Raw genomic sequence first — 14,414 nt, forward strand, 5'->3', positions numbered from 1 at the left:
TAGAAAAATAACAGAATAGACCTCAAGTTTTGGCCAGAGAGAAACCTAGGGACAAAAGGATTATCTAATTTATCAACTGAATCAAAAACTTCATTGAAATCCCCAAAAATAACAAAAGGATCAGACTAAGCTGATGAGAAACACACAATCCTCCCTTTAACCCATTCATTCCCCCTCCACCCTCCCCCCTCCCCCCTCCCCAATGGCACCAATAGACTGAAATAATTGAAAAAAATTTAGGAAGCAGAGTGAAATGATGAGAAACACACTTCATTTCACAAAGAAGTATATATCAGGATTTTGTTTATGCACATTTTGAATTATACACCTCCTAGTCAAGGAGGAGTGAAGTCCCCTTATGTTTTAATCGAAAACAAGCATTGAGAGCAAGAAATCAACCTAGCACGAAACCAGAAGAAAGATCTGTTAAAAAAAACGAAGTCAACAAGGAAAACTATAGTATACAACCAAGACCAAGAAAAAATCACAGAACCAAAGTTCATCTGGAAGCCTTCAACAACCAATCCAAACTCATAACTTGAGGGGCTTACAACAAACCTTAAATTCAAAACACCAACCACTTTAGAGTGAGCAAGGGCAAGGAAGATTCGGAAGAAGAATAAAAACAATGGTTGGCATATACGAACTACACTGTCATAATTCATTGACCACCAGTACATTTTGCATTGTCCTACCAAAAAGTACCTGCATTGCACATCTAAGCTGAGTACCACACATTAACAACTACTTTCTTAAAGTCAAAAAGTCATTCAATTTGAGGTCAGGTCAAACTATGGCATATTTCGAGCTAATGCTGCTGGCCCAGATAATCGAGCAAACAGCGCCAAATAAAAGAAACCAACAACAGTATATAAACCCAAAAATCCAAGGACAATTAAGGATACAAAGTTTTCGCTAATCAAGTGCAAACCCTAATAACGATATAGGGGAGGTTGGGTTGGGGGAGCCACAAGCTGGTACGCAGGTGGTGGGGCCACAGAATACAATGAATCAGCATTGTACGGAGGAGGTTGCCTGTACACGCTGTAGCCATCACGATATTCAGTAATCTCCCGGCGTCTAGGCTCCAAGTCAAAAACCTGCTGACTATGATGCTCAGGGTGTGTCTCCCTCCTATAATAATCCATATCCAAAGGCCTCTCATGGGCATAGGGATGCTGCTGTGGTGGCAGCAGCAAAGGTGGTGGCAAGGCTTGAGGTGGATATGCTTCTCTTTCATACATGCTGGGGGGCTCCAGATACAGTGCGCTCCGACCCAATGGAGAGTGCCTCACTCTATATGCTTCCCTCTCATACATTCTGGGGCCCTCTGGGTACACTGAGTTTGCACCCAACGGAGGAGAGTGCTTTGGTCTATCATGACTTAGCCATCTACTTCTGCCTCGTTCTGGCGATGGAAATACCTCTCTTTCATACATGCGGGGGGCCTCTGGGTACGGAAAGTTCCGACCCAATGGAGAGCGCCTCACATCATCTTGACTTGGCCACCTACTTCTGCCCCTTTCCGCAATTGTGCGGGCTTCTCGTCTGCTAGGTCTACCAACTCGTTTTGACTTGGCGCCCTTGGTAGTAGCTCGGAAAAGCTTGCACAAGTTCTTCACCTATTGACCAACATATCATGAGGCTGCTCGAGATAAGAATTTTCATCAATGGAAAGCCCCTATTATGGGTCACCCATTATAACAAGTTTACTAGTGATATTAACTCTGGATATTAGTTATTTTATTTAATGAAGTTGCAGCAACGAAAAGCAACACAGAAAAGGAAACCAAAAACTGACCTGCTCAGAGTTCAGCTGGCAGTTGAATTTGTTCTTCCCATAGTAGTTATCCTTGATGATTTTTTTGAATTTTTCCTCCGGCAAGGGCAAGCAATCATCCAAAACAGTGAAACGAACCTGCATTGATGAGATTCCACTTTTAATTACTACCTCGCATAGTATAATTCCAGTAGTGCAAATCAAAAAACAAAATTGAGGTCAGCAAGAAGTAATAAAGCAAATTATATAAATAAAAATTAACTAAGAGATAAATAATGTAGAGCTAGGTCTCTAGTAGGTAACTATCAAGTATCAACCCTGTCCACAATAGGATCGTCCAACACTGATAGAAGTACAAAGAATCACTAGTTCCCAGAAAGTGAAACAAGAGAAAAACCTAGACAGTAGGGCTCTGTATGGTAACATTCTTTTTAAGCATTTTTAGTGTTTTTTCGCTTTTTTGGAATAGAAACACGCTAAAAACTGTATGGTAAGTCTGGTTCGTTTTTTTGTTTTTTTTAAACGAACCGGCACTTGACACACTTTCAGCACACATTTGCAAAACACCAAATTAGTGTTTCTCACTTGGTAGAAACACTTCTACCAATTTTCAGAGAAACAACAGTCCGACTTAAGTTAACGGGGGTAATATTGGAATTTGGTAGAAAAACATAACATTTGGTGAAACTAAACCTAAAATCGCAAAACACTCTCATTCTCACCTCTTCTGTGCAGGAACGACGACCATTGCCCTCACCCTCTCCATCTTCTCAACTCGCCCTCACCCTCTCCATCCTCTCTCTCTCTCTCTCTCTCTCTCTCCATCTTTTGAACTCACCCTCACCCTCTCCATCTTCTCTCTCGCGCACGACCCTTGCTGCACTTCGAGACTCTGCTCCTCATCCCAAGGTATGAATTAGAAGGGTTAATTTGTTTATGTTTTATTTCAACTCCATTGAATTGTAAGAGCAGAAAGCAGATGCTGTTACAGATTCTAATCGAACTCTGTTATGGGAGTGTGAAGTTCAACCAGAAAAGTTGTGTATTGTTTCTGATGAATTGATTGTTAGAGAAGTTTATCCATCTTGCAAATCTGATGAGATTGTAATAGAAACAGTAGGGGCCTCTTCAGGAAATAATGCAACAGCTCTGTCATCAATTGAACCACTAGATACCAGGTAAAACAAAGTGTAGAATGATCATTTATTCTTAGTATTTCACAATTTATCCTGATGTTGTTGTGTCAGCTGCCATACCCTTGAACCAATGTGTATATTTGTTGACAGTGCGCATCCGATGGCACAGCAGAGGCCATGTGGCACACATGGCCTCTGCTGTACCGTCGGATGTGCACTGCCACCCCGCCGGTACTGTAGAGGATTTTAATTTGCAGCTGTCCTTGTTTGGTGCACTGGTCACATGATATTTTGGTGTTGAGAGCCAGCTGGAAGGTGATTTACGCCTTTTCATTGATCTTTGTTTACTGGCCTTACCGTTTATGTTTCTCAGCCATGCTCTGCTGTAAGAATTTCTCTCCAGTTTATCTTATCTTTCTGTAGTTCTTCTATATTGTTTTACTATTCTTCCCTAAGCTTTTGTAATAGGACCAGGTTTTGTATTATTTTTTATGGAATGTCTGTTTCAGTGATCCTTGAAACTGGGACAAATACCGGAGTTTTTAAGAGAAAATTGAAAGACTGCTTCTTCCAAATATTCCAGAGTTATACACCTCCATTTCATGAGTTAATCATATCTTGTTACCTGCTTGTAGCAAAATTATAAGTACAAAAGCCATGGTGTAGGTGCCAATTACATAATTTTTGGTAAACAACAGAAATAATTCTGTTAAGTGCGATCCATACAGATTTCTGTTTCTTCTAAATTTCAGAAATGTTTTATTTTTTGGGGATACCATACAGCATTTCATGACTCAGAAACGCTCAAAAAACACAGAAACACATAAAAGTATACCGGACCCAAAAACACTAAAAAAAAAACAGAAGTGTTACCATACAAAGCCTAGGTAAACAGCAAAGGTACTGTGGTTATTCACAATGTCGAGCAGTGTCTTAAGATTATGCCAGCCACCATAGAATCAAACAACTTCAGTTCCAGGAAATAGATGGGCTGGAATGGATGACTTGATCTGGAGTTACAAGTCCCCGAGCTTTCTGTAGAAAATCTCCAGAACCAGAGAGCTGCTAGGAAGAAAAGTATGATCGGTAGGTCTCCTTAGCTAGGCTTGATGGACTGGTATTCAAACATGAACAGAAACTTGATAACGTCTACAGCACCTTTGAGTGCTTAATAGTTGCTTCATATTTGCAGACTCAACAAAATAGAAAGTAGAAATCAATGGAGGGTGTTAAAGTATGTACCACGGGGGTACATTAGTCATGTGTGTGAACATAACCACAATAAGGGGAGTGTCCCCATTGTGATCTGCATTAGGTGATAGATTTAGGTAGTAGTTAGTCTATCTAAGTGATGCAGCTAGGCATCGGAGAAATTAGAAATTATTTTATTTTCTTTATTTCAGCCATAAATAGAAGTAGAGTTTGAGTGAAAGTTTGTTTCAGTTGAGTCCATTTCTGTTTCAATTAGGATTTCTTTGTTTCAGTTTTAGAGTAGGAGTCTTCAATTGCTCCCTTTAAATACTTGGCTGTAACCAACGATTGAGATGGAGAATTTTGAATAAATTTTATTTTGGGTTTAACCTATGGCTGCCATTGGGTGTGCGTACCTCTCTCCCCTCTTCTGATTTTGTTCTTCTCCTCCTCCATCTTCTTTCTTCTTTTTTCACATCTTCTAAGACCTCTGGCTTTGATGCTAAAACCTGCAACAGATCAAGCATCAAAAGAGAGCCTTTCTGATTTATCAATCCTGGTCAATTGGCTCCAAAATCTGGATCGAAGGAAGCACATCTACTGGCGATGGTAGTCCCCGAATCTTGGCCCCAGATACTTCTCCCTTTGAAAGCTTCGAAGTCTAGTTCAGAATCTGTTTTACTGCCAGATCTGATTTCAGATCTCACCAATCAATTGCAAGCAGAATTTTGAGGCTATTTTCTCATTGAGATCAGCTGACCTTGGCACTGCGATTTGTTCCAGAAATTGCAAGGAGAATCCTCTTCATATGAGGGAGTTTCCTCTGCTGGAACGACTCCAGTTCACCGCCTCTATTTCTAGCGTGTTATTGCAAGGTTGAAGAAGACATAACAAGTCTTTAAAATTGCAAGGACAACTCATATTATTTACACAAAAACCACATGTTCTCTGATGCTATTCTGTTTATTCTCATCTTATGTGTCCCATTCCAAGTATACTCCTCTTATTAACACGTTATAGACCATTCACTTGTTTCTCTTTTTGTGGTAGATTCCATTAAATTACGGTTCTGCCACTCCTTTACAACATCAGATTAATTACAATAAGCCATCCTATTATAAAACCTCAAGTTATTTACTGTTTTGCCACTAGTGCTTGTGATTGAATTTATCTAACACTTGAGTGGGCCCATAAGCGATCCAATTAGGGTTTCCAACCCCTGGGATTGCATCACTAAGTTAGTCTTTTCTATTCCTTATCCAACTCTTCGCTATTGTAAACTCCTACTCCTATTCAGAATGTTTATCTATAAAAGTAATGTGGAAGGTAGGATACTCTATGGACTGTTTCTTCTATACCAGTGATAGTCCTCCTCTCTCTTGCCCTCCATTCTTCTTCTTGGTATCCTCCTCCTCCTTGATGTTAGTACTGGTTAACTTATTTTGATATTATCACATGGTATCAGAGCTCTCTTCATCAGTACTAGCATCCTCTCCACCAGTATTTTGATAGGCTCTCTGTAGGTTTCTCTTTTCAGGTGTGCAGCCACCCTTGCTGCAACTAATTGTTATGGAGGCCTAGTTTTATATCAATGGAAAAGGAGGTATTTTTTCGATTGGGATGATAACTGCCTGTTGTAGGCTCTTAATGAAGGATTTCATCTACAAAAGTTGGTTTCTATTCATATAAAAGTTATTGCCTGTTTCTATCATGCAAATTTGAGGATGAGAGTGATTGAGAGTAATTAGAAAATCTCAACTCAGGATAGAAATCTGGGAAGAACAATCAAACTGAAGTTAAATCCAACCAGATTCCCCCCAACTTCAGATCGGGATCTATCCTTAATATGTCCCATCAAACCCCCAAATATTGAAACAGATCAGATGTCTGATTAGGGAGTAATTAGATCAACAATAAACCTAAAACCTAAACTCAATAACCAAAACCCAGAAGACCCACCAAACCTGGATCGACTGCTATCCTAGGGATACTCTCTGATATCCAAAAGTTTAGGTGCAACTGGATGTATGGGAATTAGATTTAATTGATAGAACACTATATGATGAAATAGAGAACAAAACAGAGCATACGCAGGTTCAATAGAACTAAAATAAAACTCTGATTTTATCATACCCGATGTTAGGAATGTAATATGAGATGAAGGAGTAATCAACCCTCTTGGAATCAGGTAGCAAACACCAGCAGCAACTATAGATCAAAGTCAGAAATCAAGCACAAGGACCAGTTGGCAGTAAAACAGATAGGGGGAAGGAATCTCAAGATTGGTAGCCTATCACAGGCTTGGGTCTCTCGCCCACTGTGTCTCACAGCCGCTTAAGGCCAAAGGCAACTCAAAATTTCATTAATCAAATCATGAAAGAGGCTTAGCAGCCTTACATTGCTTAAATAGACTGAAATAAAAACTTCTAATCAAACTAGGAAAGCTGCAAATCAACTCCTATTATGAGTAGGAGTATTACAATGCTGCTGAATTTAAAAAATAACTAATAAGTAGCAATCCTAACAGTATTAGGAATAAACTAAAGCCACTAAAATAACTTAGAAATATTAAATAGCTCATGCGAGCTTGCATAACCAGCCGGCTGGCTCAAATAGGCCCAAAATTGGACCTCGGTTCAGCTGCTGCCCTCCTTCCCTTCTTCTGCAGCTATATTATAGCCCAGTGTGTGGATCTACATCATAGGATTCTTAAGATTAAATCCAAATTTCACAAAAATACAACGGCTGGTTTGCATAATCTCAAAAAAAAAGTGCTACATATGATCTTCTAGAAAGTAGGGTTCTAGTTGCAAGAAAATATAAAAATACTTAAATGTTAATGGATAAAAAAGATGATGGAATAATAAGAACAGCAGAAAATAACACCCGGGCATCACACCACAAGGTGGTTCAATTGGATCAAACACCAATCTACCTTGATCGCACACAAGGGGTTCCTTGATCAAAGACCAGGGATCTTCAATAGAGAAGAAAGCAGTAAAAGCAGCACATTTATTTATTAAATTTGTGTACAATGTTGGCCTTCCTTACAAACATAAAAATAGGCCCCTACACTAAAAAGGTTACCTAAATTGACTAATAAAATAATAAACGAAACAAACTCAAAACAGAACTGGACTTATAGAATCCTAATCCAGCCCAACTAAAACACTTAATAACAAAAACTTGCAACTTAAATTGAACAATATAGAACAGGTTCAATTGAATAAACCCAAAACAACTTAAAAATAAACTAAGTCCCAATAAAAGAACTTCCACATGCAATCTTACTACCCATGCTTTAGGCCCATAAAACGTGTATAAGAAGGTTGCTAAAGAGGTCCTAGCGGAATCGAAAGGAAAACGTCATGCCCCTAAGGAGATTTGGAGGTGGGAAGACGAGGTTCAAGCATCCATTAAGACTACGAATGCTAGTTTTAAGAAACAGCATAGGACTAAGAATGTAGAGGATAGGTATAAATTTGTAAAAAATGAAGCAAAGATGATTGTAGGGAAAACAAGGGCAAAGAAATATGAAGATCTTTATAACAACTTGAGCACAAAGGAAGGAGAAAAATCTATCTATAAGATAGAAAAAATGAGAGAGAGGAAAAGTAGGGATTTCGACCATGTTAGATGTATTAAAAGGGAAGATGGTAGAGTACTAATAAGGGATAAAGACATCAAGGAGAGCTAGAAAGAGTATTTCTACAGCCTACTAAATGAAGTCCTTTGGAGGGAGTAATAGTGTCATGGAAGACCGCACTACTTATCAAGATACCACATGTCATAATTATATACACAAAATTAGGGTGTTTGAACTCTGAAGTAAAAGAAGCTTTAAGAAAGATGAAAGTAGACAAGGCACCTGGCCTAGACGGATCCCAACAGAAGTGTGGAATATAGGAATCTGTGGTTTATATTGGCTAAACAAATTGTTTAATAAGATTATGAGCACAAGGAAAATGCCAAATGAATGGAGGAGAAGCATTATGGTTATCGATTCACATAAATAAAGATGATATTGCAACCATCATGGAAACAATCTCTCCATGAAGCGGGGGTAAGGCTGCTTACAGCAGTATTAAAAGGGAAGATGGTAGAGTACTAATAAGGGATAAAGACATCAAGGAGAGCTAGAAAGAGTATTTCTACAGCCTACTAAATGAAGTCCTTTGGAGGGAGTAATAGTGTCATGGAAGACCGCACTACTTATCAAGATGCCACATGTCATAATTATATACACAAAATTAGGGTGTTTGAACTCTGAAGTAAACGAAGCTTTAAGAAAGATGAAAGTAGACAGGGCACCTGGCCTAGACGGATCCCAACAGAAGTGTGGAATATAGGAATATGTGGTTTATCTTGGCTAAACAAGTTGTTTAATAAGATTATGAGCACAAGGAAAATGCCAAATGAATGGAGGAGAAGCATTATGGTTACCGATTCACATAAATAAAGATGATATTGCAACCATCATGGAAACAATCTCTCCATGAAGCGGGGGTAAGGCTGCTTACAGCAGTAGCAGGAGCCTCACACACTAGCAATAACAATAGCGGCATAAAACTAAAGACCCATACTATAAATTTATGGGAGATGATTATTGAAACCTACTTGAGAAAAGAGACTACTAAGTCATAACACCAATTTGGTTTTATGCCAGGAAGATCCACGATGGATGTAATTTTCTTATTTACGAGGCTCATGGAAAGATGTAGAAAGGATAAGAAGGATCTCCATATGGCCTTTATTAACCGAGAAAAAGCCTACGACAGAGTCCCTAGAGATTTAATCTGGCATATATTAGAGAAGAGAAGGATTTCAAGTAAATATATGGACATAATTAAAGATATGTATGATAGGGTGGTGATGGAGATTCATCACCGAAATAATCTTGTTTTATTAAGAATAAGTCTAGGATTGGGTTCTATACATGTTGGGCCTTTGATCCCATGGATTTCCAATGTAATAGGTAACTTTTATGGACCTAAGGTATGGGTAATAGGGTTGCATACGTGATTAGTTGTTTTAGTTCCATACTTAGTTTGGGTTGGGTTCTATACATGTTGGGCCTTTGATCCCATGGGTTTCCAATGTAATAGGTCACTTTTATGGACCTAAAGAGTTATAGGGTTGCATATTGGATTTGTTGTTTTAGTTCTATAAGTTTTATTTTGGTGTTTTTGTTCATAAATTGGACCGGTTCAACCAATGGTGATGCAGACCCGGGTTGGAATAACCCTTATTGGGTGGCTTGAGGGCCTACCCAAGAAAAGAAACACTCAAATGCAAGGTTTAGTGGCAGAATAGTAACTAACTCAATGTCCAAAAGGAGGGTGGCAATTCCGTAAATAGATGGAAGTTTAAACATGAGAGAAAAGAAAATAGGGACAAACAGAAATAAGGATGGAAGGGGTATTTATGGAAATTGGGTAAATAAAATAAAAGCACAAGAATCGTGAGAAAAGGGGAAAGAAAGTACCGTCTCCTACCTCTAACACAAACCAGAGGCGGAAAACCAGATTTGATTTTAAGGAACTCACTCGATTGGCTTCAGTATACCTTGAGACTTCAATCGATGAATCATAACTCAAGACCTTTCTGAATCCCAGTAATATCAGACCTATTCCAAGAAGGATTGGCTGAAACAGATCTGGCTGAAAGCTTAGATTCAGATTTGATTTCTGATTAGAACTTCAAACATATAGCAAACTCTCAAGGCTGTGAAGAGTGAATCATTTCTATCGCAGGGATGTTTTTTTACAACCTCAAACTGTTCTGAAAAAAACAGTAGAGATCGATGTCAACACCTGGGCTGAGATCAGCATAATAGGGTATCTTTTAATGAAGGTAATTAATATGAAATTAAAGGGAAGTAGAAGAAGAAAGAAGACGAAAGAGGAGAAGAGGGGCTCATACGAGCAGTCAAACCACAAGAAGTTTCAACCAAACGAATTAATTTCATTCTTCAAAATCTGATTATTGTTTGATTACATGATAAACTCACTAATAAAAACCGTATCAAATAAATAAATTAAATAACCTACTGAACCCGTAGACCCAGTTGGACCCGGTTCATCTTCAAATGGATACCCAAATGGGTTTGGGTCGGTCAAAGGCAGTGCACCTGCATCAAATGGTTCAATTTAAGTGATTTTAGTAGTTTCTTTTAAGTGTTTAGTAGGGCTAGATTAGGACTCTGTTTTGAGTCTATTTCAGTTTCCTAGTCAGTTAAGTTACCTAATAGGTTAAGGATTGGATTAGGCCTTTTCTTTTTTGTGTAGGAGCCTATTTTTGAGTCTTTTATATAAGGTTGCAAAGGGGGCAAGTATTGAACACCAATTTTGATAATGAAAACGATTTTTGCTACTCTTTATTGAAGATTTGTCTTGTGTTTGATCAATGCTTGTGGGATAGGTGTTTGATCCGATTGATACCTTACAGTGAGAAGCCTGGGTAATTCGCTGAAGGAATCGATGCTTGATCCGATTGACACCTTGTGGCGGAAAACCCAGGTGTTTGTTTTGGTTCTCTTTTGAAGCTCTCCATTATTGTTCTACTTGATTTTGAATCTATGGTTGAGGTTTGCGGTAATTCTTCTACTAACAAAATCTATGATTTATTTTATTACCCCATCCCTAACCTAATATATTTTGGTTCCCATTGTTCTCTTGGTTTCACAATGTGTTATATAAATTTATGTCCCACTGTTCTCCTGGTTTTATCCTAAAACTGAGTCACCTTTTGACAAAGAATTAGTAAACCTAATACCTAACCTAAAAACCCTAGAAACCCTAACTCTAAATTAGCTATTTTTCTCCTGTTTTAACCCTTAAAAAAATCATCTTTTGGTAAAAGATCCTGATTTGGCTCCTAGTTTGAGTATTTAAATCTGGGACTACATTAGGTGGTGACTAGTGTATGAACTGTGGGAGGGTTAAGGTAGCAAATTCCCAAATTAAAATTAGGTTACATCAAGGATCAGCCCTTATTTCTTAGCGGTTATCATGCATGATCTAACCAAAGACATCCAAGATGAGGTTCTCTAGTGTATGTTTTTCGTTGACAAGACAAAAGCAGAGATTAACGCCAAGTTAGAGTTATGGAGATCAAACTTCGAATCAAAAGATTTTAAGATCGGTAGAACAAAGACAGAGTATACAGTGTGCAACTTTAGTTGCACTAGTGACTATTTTAGGTATCTGAGTTCAATCATAAATAAAGAAGGTGACATAACGAATGATGTTGCTCAGAGAAATAAAATAGGTTGGATGAAGTGGAGGGGTGCGTCTAGAGTGTTGTGTGCTCGATGTATTCCTTTAAAGGTTATGATGTATAGTGTAGAATGTTGGGCTGTTAAGAAGCATCATATAGATAAACTAAGGGTAGCAAAGACGAGGATGTTGAAATGGATGTGTGACAAAACTACAAAGAACAAAGTAAGGAATGAACACATTAGAGCTGAGTTGGGAGTAACTCCGACTCATGATAAACTACGAGAAAGTTGTTTGAGTTGGCATGGCCATGTTCAACGGAGGCCTAAGGATGCTAGAAAGATGTAACTTCAAATAGAGCTGATTGGAGAGCAAGGATCCAAGTAGCCACTAGCCAACCCCATTTAGTTGGTATAAGGCTATGTTGTTGTATATTTTGATGACATTCATTTTTTATTTTTTTTACATTGGATAGTTATTGGTGTCACAAGTGTTTGTGACATTTCTAGAAGCCACTAGACAGACCAGAGCCCGTCGATTTTCATGGTTTTGTCAATCTAAACCATCTGTTCCTACTCAAAGTTGAAAGAGTGTACAATAATGGCCATAGTTCTGGTACGCATGCATTGACAAACACGAGATGCATGCTAATACATAAAAGGGGTATTTAATTGAATTAGACTCTAAAATATAACACATGGCTAATTTAGACCATGTACTCTCTATCCAACAGTTGGAATGGACATATAATCCGTCCATGTGGCAAAATAGATGTCTTGTGAGCTTTGGAAAATAACAGACCCATGGGACAATACTATTTCACCATTTACATTTAAATTTTTGGAAGCTGTATACTTTTTGCATTACTGCTTGGCAGCATTTCTTTACTTTTTTTAATAAAAGTGGTTATTAATTTTTTTTTTTTTAAAAACTACTATCTACGTACTTATTCAAATCCCAAAAAAAAAAATAGCATAAACAGAAAAATATGCCACAACACATTTTGAATGACAAAAAAAATTAGCCTAAGATTTATTTCAGATAGTTCTCACTCCTAAGCATAATTCTGCCCTCATAGTCATATAGTTCATTGTGCTTCAACAGAACTGGCTAAAATATTGGTGTTGGTTCAAGAATCAAAATGCATAATTCACTGGCATTTTGTTTTAAAGCCAGCACAATTTCCAGCCATTCAGGCTCATTTTAGGCATTTGAGTTACTCACTAATGCAGATAATTCAGCAAAAGTGGGCTTGTTTCCACTGAAATAAGCCTTGGGTTGGGTTCTATGCATGTTGGGACTTTGGTCCAACATAATTTTACGGTATTAGGCTGCTTTTAAGGTGCCAAAATATGGACAGGAATTAAGACAGAATTTACTATATTAGTTAGTAAATTTAGAGTCCTATTTCTTTATTTTATTCATTATTAAGTGTCTTAATTAGGCTGTAATTCAGTCTCTTTCCTTTATTATTTCGGTTTCCTAGTTAGTTTCAGTTACTTTATTAGTTCAGCTAAAAGGAAAACAGATGAGATCCTTAAATAGAATCTTTAACAATTGGACTGCAGCTTTTTTAGTGGTAGTGGGCTATACTTTTAATAACCTAAAAGGAAAACAGATGAGATCCTTCTTTTCAATTCAATAAATCCTCACTCTCTCAATTGTCTATGACAATCAAAGGGTTCCAACTCCAATCTTAGTGAAGCATTCTCATTTTTAGGGTTCAATGTGCTATCCTAGAGGTAATACAAATGATGAATTTATGTTATCTAAATGATGTGCCATAGGGTTCTTAAATTTTGTTTTAGTTTAATTCTGTCAAACTTTATTATCTATTTTTTGTTTTTTTTAGTATTTTAATATTTACCCAAGCATTTCAGAAAATAATAAGCTGCACTAACTATAGTACTGATGCAAAAAATCATTAAGCACTTCTTTTTTGGAACCAATAGAAATGGCCAGCAAAAGGGGTTTTACAACTGAGTGGATCCAAACATTGAATCAGGCAAGAACAACAACTCATGCATTCTTCAATGATGATGGATGAACTTGATTCACAAAAGATGACTTTAGAAAAATGAATTCATCATAGCACTCCTAAAGAAAGGTCGAGTATCAAGACCTCGAAGATCTTGTAAAGCAGGTGGTTGTGGATTCCTTATCAAACTTAAATATCAATATGTTGGTCAAGTAACATGTCAAGCCTAGGATTCCGGACAGACAGCTATGACTGTGAAACTAATGTAGAGGGGCTAGGCTGCAAGAGAACAGCTCTAACACAGAATCTCAGCAAAACTCCTTGAAAACTGAACCGCAAGAGGCTTTTGTATCCTCTGATTAACAACTGTTGCAGCCACAGCAAAATACTCTGCTCAGGAATCAATGAGGTTCCCAGCAGCAACAAAACACCTTCTGTAAGATCTCAGGTATGCAAAAAATAGCAGAACAGCAGTAGGGTATCGATGAAAGATAGGAAAGAAGATAGAAAAAATAGATGGATGGATCAAGTCTCTCACTCTCACCTGAGGTATCTCACATCTCGTGAAGTCTCTCACCTCTCAGGAATTTCTCCCACTTGACTGCATCTCACAGAGCTCACGGTTGCTAAACAACTTCTTTTACTCCTCAAATCGTTGGCTGTATTCAGCCTTGTGCTTTATTTATAGAATCAATTACAACCTAATGCAAACTCTAGAAATAAATAAAACACCAAATATTAGTGGGAAACTAATTCCTAAACTGTATCTAATTACAAGACTGAATAAATCCTAATTATAATAAATATCTAACTATCTAACAGCCCTCACACAATAGCATAAAATTCCCTAAAATCTAGGACTAACCTATTAGCTATTACATAGGAAATAACTGAATAAGATAACCCAATATAACTCAATTTGATTCCTTGTATTAGTCTTCAAACTTGATCTTATCCAGCTGGCCATTATCTCCTAGAAACATTTTCAACCCAAGCTGTCTTGGGTGATGCGGATCCGGGGTCTGAAAAACCCTACTCGGATCACTTATAGACCCACCCAATTATCAAAAGTCCAAATAATAGAAGGGCAATGGCAATCTTGTAAAAACCAG

The 14,414-nt window shown here is 37.8% G+C and overlaps 1 protein-coding gene across 3 annotated transcripts in view; it reads right to left on the reverse strand.

The window, feature by feature from the left end:
- Window positions 1-679: 679 nt before the first annotated feature.
- LOC122639229 overlaps window positions 680-14,414 on the reverse strand; it is a 42,575-nt gene continuing 28,840 nt past the window's right edge. For 2 of the 3 annotated variants that reach the window (XM_043832059.1, XM_043832053.1), the window contains 2 exons: window positions 1,802-1,918; window positions 680-1,622 (listed from right to left, as the gene is read on the reverse strand). In XM_043832059.1, the coding sequence (XP_043687994.1) occupies window positions 933-1,622; window positions 1,802-1,918 (807 nt within the window). In that variant the 3' untranslated portion in view covers window positions 680-932. The remainder of the gene's footprint in view (window positions 1,623-1,801; window positions 1,919-14,414) is intronic. The other variant, XM_043832063.1, reaches the window with a different exon arrangement.

This window comes from Telopea speciosissima, chromosome 1 (genome assembly GCF_018873765.1).
Source record: "Telopea speciosissima isolate NSW1024214 ecotype Mountain lineage chromosome 1, Tspe_v1, whole genome shotgun sequence".
Classification (NCBI taxonomy): Eukaryota; Viridiplantae; Streptophyta; class Magnoliopsida; order Proteales; family Proteaceae; genus Telopea; species Telopea speciosissima.